Source organism: Melampsora larici-populina (genome assembly GCF_000204055.1).
Source record: "Melampsora larici-populina 98AG31 unplaced genomic scaffold MELLAscaffold_156, whole genome shotgun sequence".
NCBI classification, from domain to species: Eukaryota; Fungi; Basidiomycota; class Pucciniomycetes; order Pucciniales; family Melampsoraceae; genus Melampsora; species Melampsora laricis-populina.
This window is the reverse complement of record NW_006768919.1, coordinates 27,765-35,458: the sequence shown is the minus strand read 5'-3', so window position 1 is coordinate 35,458 and position 7,694 is coordinate 27,765. Positions and strand designations below refer to the sequence as shown.

The following is a 7,694-nucleotide window of genomic DNA, read 5'->3' as shown; positions in this document are numbered from 1 at the left end:
ATGAGTCCTGCAAATATCGGATTTCAAAGGGATCCAACGGCCAAAGGCGAAGGTGGAGTTGAGCTGATTCATTTCGACGGGTGTGAAGATCTTATGATTGTAGCGGGGAAGGGTGATGAGCTATGGATGAAATCACTCGGATCAGATACTGGTTTGATTCCTCAGACCTAACTCAAATAACTCATTTTGACAACCCTAACCCACGTATGTATTGGTCTTTCATATCCCATACACACCCCATAGTTTTCAGATTTCGTTCCAAGTTGGTTAGCCGGTCTTCTGTGCTATACTACTTCGTTATTGATCAAAGTTCCATTTCCCTCCACCCCCAGTTTGCAGCTGATTTCTCCTTCGTTGTCGGACTCCGTGCTACGAACCGGGAGAATTTGGCCATCTGTTCAGGGTCAAAGATCTGGTTCTTTCATCTCTATAATTGCTATACCTCTTAGCTTTGGATCGCTATACTTCTTTTATTATCTTCACTTCAAATCAACCTGAAGAAGCAATATATTGATAGATCCCAGTGCAATAGGTGAGTCTATTTCCAACTTGGTTAGTTGATTTGTGAACATTCACTTGTAGTTGTTTTTGCTGACCCGAACTAATATGCATTTCGAAAACGGTGGTAACGAAACTCACATCACACAATCGATGTAGGATCGATCGTAACCTGTCCGTTTGATAGTTTATCACCTCCACCGATCTCTATATCCTTTGGGTGAGTATTGATTCTCTGTGCGTAGTAATGAGAGTAATGGTTTTATATATTAATCTGATCAATATATCATACCCGACAATTTTTAGGTTCGATTTCTTGATTTAGTTCGAAGCCATATCTACTCTACGAATCCAGCATGAGCCGAAAGAACGAAACTTCGAAAGAAGACAGCTGGCATACATGTTCCAGGTTTCAAGTCAAGATCATCGCCGAGCTATTACAAATCAAGAGAAAAATATCGCAAAGAGAAAACAATTGGAAAACCATATTGCCGTCATCACGCGAAGCGAACAAAACTCAAAAGACAACTCGTCGAACAACTAGGTTTACCAATCAATACTAAATTCATCTTCCGTTATAGTATTATTGATAGACCTTTAGAACGGCCTGCTAAGATTTTAATCAACTCTGGTACTGTTGTGGTTATCAATAAAAAAGATCTCTCCATAGTATTGATAGTGCGATGCACTCCTTTTCAAAATATGGATATGGGACTCAGGAAGAAATACGATCACTCATTATCAACAACTTTTCTTCATGCCCGAGCAAGAAACCAGTGTAAGATACATAGCTCTTTGCAAAAGGGGCCTTTAGAAGAAGGTGAAGAGGAAGAAGAGCCTCTGTGTGGGTGGATGGGATGTACTGGTTGGCGAGGTGGATGCGAGAAAGATAAATCAGCAGGTATCTGTATTATTTTCTTTATCATCTTTCTGTTACCAAGATTTCCCGTATTGATTTCAATGCTTCGATTTGAATAGGTCCCTATTCTTTAAACTCTTTCACATCAGCAAATATAGGAAGAATTCAGACGGATAAAGAACAGATGGAAGAGTTCCATTGGATCCGAGATTTCCGGGCCAACCGTTTTTCTACTTGTTCTTTGAAAGTATTCAAAACAAATGTTGCTCTTGCTTTGAAAGCCAAAGTTCCCGGTTTCCATGAGTTGAAATGGCAATTAACACAGAATGGTTTGGTATTTGCTTCGAATTTGGTGGTAACCTGTGATGGTTTCCACAATCATTCACATACCGACAAAGATCATACCAGGTATGCCTTTGGAATGTGGGGATTGATTATACGTAGTACTGGAGAGCCATACGATAAGGAGAAAGGCATCAAAATTGGAAAAAAGGAAGGTGTGAAGCTTGGAGATGTGAGAGGAGCAAGATTTTGTATTGATAGCTTTGGAATCGAAGTGGATTTGGGTGGTTGTAACGGAATCAATGATGTCCTTTGGGATACTACAGTGGGTTAACATCAATATTATTAACTAGATCTTCTCATATTGATAAATTGCTTTTCTTGTAGATTCCCCATTATACAACTTCCTCGATTGCATATGACGGGCAAGGTACCCCGATCGAGCACAAAAAATCCAAGGTAACATTGTATGGATCGTCTTGCCAGATATCTGAGGCATTGGTCAATCGAATTAAGTTACTAGGTGACAAGAAAGAAGGAATGACCGATTCACAGTGGAAAAATCACTGTGACCAGCGGGTCAAGACTTATGAGCAGATGTTTGATGATAAGGTGGAGAAGGCTACTAAAAAATTAAATTTGAAGTTGAAGAAGGGTGTAGAGTCCGAAAGAAACCCCTAAATATTCATCTTTTGTTCCTTGATTTTTTTGACTTGAAATATAATTGATACTTTTAGTACCTGAGCTGTTTCTTGAGAGATGTTGTGCTGGGAAATAGTGCTGAGTGAGTTTCCCAATAAGATCATTATCTACGGAAGGAATAATCTTCATATTATATGAAGATTATTCCAGAACTCTATGTAAACTGAAATCACATTAATGTGAAATGATTTCACAGCGATGTGAACTCAGTTCAATGTATGTGAAATCGGAAATTTTTATGTGAAGCCGTGGAATAATGAAATCAAATATATGTGAACTCATTTCACATAGATGTGAACCATCTGCTGATATGTATTTATGTGAAATTGTAATTTTTTTTAGATGTGCACTGACATCACATATAGGTGATTTCAGATCACATATAGGTGATTTGAATCACCTATATGTGGAAGTACTTCTGTGGGTAATGAATTCACTAATGGGGGTTCCAAAGTGAAGCAAAGGCCAATTCACTTTGGAACTCCCATGAGTGATTTCACAATAACCACGACACTTACATTGTACGTGTCTTTTAACCCTGCACCTGGAGGTAAATGTAATATATTCATTTTCTTACACGGCCAGGGCAAGAACATCTTTGCACTATTCCAATGGACATTCTCATTGTTAATCACATTCTCTAAAAGAGATTTAGAATTGTATATCTAAATCTCTTTTAGATATACAATTCCTGTTGAGATATATAAGATATCATAACAATTAATCCCAGGAGCACTTCGCTTACAAAACTCAACAAAATCCACCAAAGTCTCCATCAACCCGCTAATTGGGTTTTGGACATTGGTCAGAAACCATGAGATCCACCGACACCTCCACTGCCATGTCGCTACAATCATGCAATTACACTCCACCAATTCCATCTACCCCTATCTACCCGTGTCACAGCCCGCTTGCGGCTGTCCATATTCGACAAGACAAGCTACAAAATCATCCGCCCTTTCTGTATTCCCTATGAATATGAACCCCATCGATCACAGCAAGCACACCCGAACAAAGGACAACTGAAAACCACGGAAACATACCGGTGCGGAAACATCCCAACATGCACTCCAATCATTGTATATTGAATCCGCCCTTGTCAGGAAACATTCGTCACATGCTAACATCGCTTACCATGTTTCACACACTCCTAGACCGCCGATGAAAATGTCACTCATGACATAGTTGACTCAGATCTTACCATCATGAAATCACCACCACGTCTTTACAGAGTTAACTACACCAATGTTATTGGCTATTCTCAACCTTACAGTTTGTCATTCTTACTTCTTGCTCGTGGTTATTCTCAGTATTCTTGTTTGTCAATTTTCTAAATCTTACTTTTGCATCTCCAATTGCAAATAATGGCAAGATTGCCATTGGTCCACAAGATGGCTCAGATAGGGAATTTGATGTGCTGATCAAGCAGTTTCAATTGGAACAGGTTCGCAACTTGAACTTTTTTTGATACCATTCAGGGACAATGATCTTACGGGCTTGATTTTTTGAATTTCAGGACACTGCCAAATCTTACAAGGATCCATTGGGTGACGACATCCTGATTGATATAAATAGGAGCGGAGCGGCTATGGCCGAGATAGTCAGTGAACAGAATATCCATTCAGTTGCGGATTTGTTGCTCTGGATCGCTTGATTCGTAGGTTTGTCTGACTCGGTCTGCGTCAATAACTAGGTCCGCACGCGAAACCTCAATTTGTGTGAGCAAGCTCCAAGCATTAAGGGCTATTGGAGTTTCTAAAGGCAATATGGAACAGGTGTGTACACCTTGTACTTGTTCTGTGAAGAAATTGACAATAGTAACTCATCTGATGTGATTCCGATTAAAGGTTTCTTTGAGATGTGATGTGAACGTATCAGTCAAACCAAAATGATCTACACCATATCTCACATGATGTGACATCAAGAACGTAAATGGACTTGGGACGATTGAGCAAGGAATCGGTGCATAAAATTTCTCGCAAATGTTCTTCCTTTCAAACTTCATTTCACAAGTCAGGTATCAAAGAAAACCTATACTTGTCATGGGATTGCTTATCTGAGTCATCGAACCCACCATATCCCTTATCTTCAATCCACCATACGAGGTCAGGAGACAAGTGGCTTTGATATAGCAGAATGAGGATGTAGGGTCTGGAATAAGAGGATTCGATCTGGCTAGAAAAGTGCTAATTGACTTCGTAGCCAGGAATTTGTGACAGATTATAGATATTGCTCAATGCCAATATTCCACCTGTTTCAATTCCACAGGTACGCAGTACACATCACCTTGAACTTTTTGTGTCATTGACTGATCTTGTTTGTAAATCCGTATACTATTGTAGAGCAGTTTCGAGAACTGGTACCTGAACTAGCAGATCAAACCTTTGAAAGAATCCATTTGCAATACAAAATGCTTATCAAGACATCACCAAGTTTATCAGCTCATGGACAGGATAGTAATGACATCGTTTTAGATGTGGGATGTGGGATACGATTCTTTGAAGCGGTCAGGTCTGTCAACCAGAAACGAAAGGTAGACTTGTCACAGATGGGTATGTCAATGATCTTGATCATTTAATCATAAAAAAGCGATTTGAAAAGTCGTCAATTGTTGATGGATGACTTTTGATTGTGTCCGAGTAGGATTCTGAATGATTTGCTTGGGTTGTCCAAACATGGGATTGCATACGTCAATAATACAATCAATCCGACTGAATTAGCTTGTTTGATAAATAGAGTAGCAAAGAAGGATGTTCCGAGCAAGTACTTAGCTTGATAACCCTCACTGCTGTCCTAGAAACTGAATATCTGATCAAGTGCCCATTCATCAGCCTTCATTACAGGACCTATTGCTCGCAAAACGCTGGATCGTGCTATACAAAATGAACGCAGCTCATCATCGCAACGTTTTGAAGACTATCTGAAGGTTCTCGATCAAACAGAGACAATGTGATAGACAATGTGATACATCTCAGAGGTATAATCAATATCAGTTCTGGATAGTTTCGGGCCTCGCATCATTCAAGCACACAATCCAATTCTTCACTTGCTTCACACACGCTTGCCAGCTAGGAAGTTTAACTGAATCAATCTTCAATCAAGGATCAATCAAACCAGGATATCGATTATCAATCAAATTCATGCATGTATGCAATTCAGATCTCAGCTGACTTGAGAGCCACATGAAATCCCACAGCGGCATGATCTACTCTTGGTCTCACAACTTCTGGACACTGTGACCAGCTTGAGCACCACCAATCCATCCACAATGTGTTTTAAATCAGATTTTGATTGTATCCTGTTTTTCCAAATCTGTGAAGAACAAAAAATGCAACACAAGGGTGTGTCTTGCCTCTTCAGAACTCCCAAAGCCTTTGACTGAAACACCTTTTTTCATAGATTCAAATCTCAATCAACATTTGAAAAAGAAAAACCCTGAAATAATTGTATTTGTCATGCTTTAGGTGTCCAGAAGGTAATATGAAGGCGATGTGATTGCAGTGAATGGGTTATCAGCTCAAACCCATCTTGTTCAAGGTTGCAAATTTGATAAATTCTCAGCTAAGTTAAACAAACCTTGACGAAATGTTTAAGTGCTTGATTGGTTCATCTTCACATCATCTATCAATCTTGCATCAGATCTGACTTCTTGTATCTTCTCCGATGTTTTGGTTCCAATCCCTAGAACAGGATTATAGGGCACCCATTAAGAGTTTAAAGGAGACCACAGCTGAATAGAAAGTGGGACACGTATTGTGATGTAGGTGGTCGAGTATAAATATGATGGCATAATACATCTTGAAATCACTAATTGAGATTTTCATCTTCTGTTTTCTCAAATCTATGTATATTTTATAGTTGTCACAAGAATTAGAGGTAGATCATATAAGTACAGAATTTATTTGAACTTTGTTTTGAGATTACACTGATGTTGTATCTACAGTTTGTGATGGTGAATATGAGGTGTGTAGCATCCAAACTGTATGATTTCTCAAACAAATATAAACTGTGTCAAAGTCAAACCTTATTTCAGCAATGCAAAGATGTCAGGATAGCTTTGAAGTGTTGCAAAACAACCTACAACGTAGTCAAATTTTCCTGATAATATGGCTCACAATCAAATAGTAAATCTCAATGAACCAACCACCTTTGCTTGAGTCATCTCTATCTCAACTTGTACAGAGCTCCAGTTTGACTGCACCAACCATCAATATGCCAGCTCCCAGTTTTGATTCATTTTCTGAGCTACCTGCCCATGAAGCTTGTGATCGGATAGTCGGCAGCAGGTTGAAGTCTGAAAAGCAAAGCAAAGACCATAGTGATACAAAGCGCACTAAGTAACGTTCTACACAAAGCTCATCAAGTAGTACTTGTGTCTCAAAAATCAAAAACTCAAATCAAGTAATGACCTACCCAACAATTTCCTGGATTCACTTGGTTTGTGGCCAGAAAGAGAAGTTGTCACTCAAATTTCAACAAATCAAAAGTGAGAAATCAAAGAATACACGACTCAGATCAACCAAAGATGAACTCAATTAATCAAGACAAATTGAAGTTGGAATTAAATCTAGGTCATTCTCAAAGTTGTCGAACCAATCTTTGTTATATTCATATCACAAGAAAAGAAATTTTTCATGGATCTTAGGGGATATACTTTCATTTTGCATCATGAAGGTAATATAAATGGTTTGGTGGTACGTCCATTCTCTTGAGTGTGTTACGAGACTGGTGCATCTTCATGCCAAGGTGAGTTACCTTCAGGGCAAGTTGATAGACTTGCATCACAGGTCTGTCCTACCATTCACCTAGGATACCGCCCTACTAACAGGTGCCAGCAGCCTACATGGTTGTGGTTTGGGGGTCGGCCCTAAGGTAGAGATGGCTGAGGGATTGGAGCCATCCAACCCCGTATCTCTACCGTCGGGACAAGGACAGAGCCTGAGGAGCCATAGACTTCTCAACCCAGGAGGTGGGTGGGTTTTTGAGAAAAATGCTATGAGCTCAAGCAGGATGAGATCTGTGGGATCTCCAACGTGTGTGGATAGGGAGATATGATGTGGTGAGTGGAGAGGAAAAACTCTGCGCCTCCTCCCCACATCATAATTCACATCTCATTTGTGACAGTGATGTGTGGCATGTCACTAGATGTGTGAAATCTTCCTATCCGCACCCATTGCTCTCACAACTCTCAAGATATGGAATTCTATGTACCGCCGCAAGCTTAGGGAACCTTTGCAATTCCTTATTCAATCATTTTCTTCATTAAAATCATGAATAAATATGATTTATCTATGTGTCTGTGACAGCTGGACGGGTTCTGATGTAGATCCTTGTTGGCAAATCACTCTTGATA

The 7,694-nt window shown here is 39.6% G+C and overlaps 1 protein-coding gene across 1 annotated transcript; it reads left to right on the top strand.

The window, feature by feature from the left end:
* Positions 1-3,586: 3,586 nt before the first annotated feature.
* Positions 3,587-4,233, top strand: MELLADRAFT_85611 (uncharacterized protein; the record flags this gene model as incomplete). The annotated part of the gene is made up of 5 exons (XM_007419302.1): positions 3,587-3,613; positions 3,714-3,785; positions 3,858-3,941; positions 4,069-4,116; positions 4,189-4,233. The coding sequence occupies 5 exons, from the start codon at positions 3,587-3,589 to the stop codon at positions 4,231-4,233; spliced, it is 276 nt and encodes a 91-aa protein (XP_007419364.1).
* Positions 4,234-7,694: the final 3,461 nt, after the last annotated feature.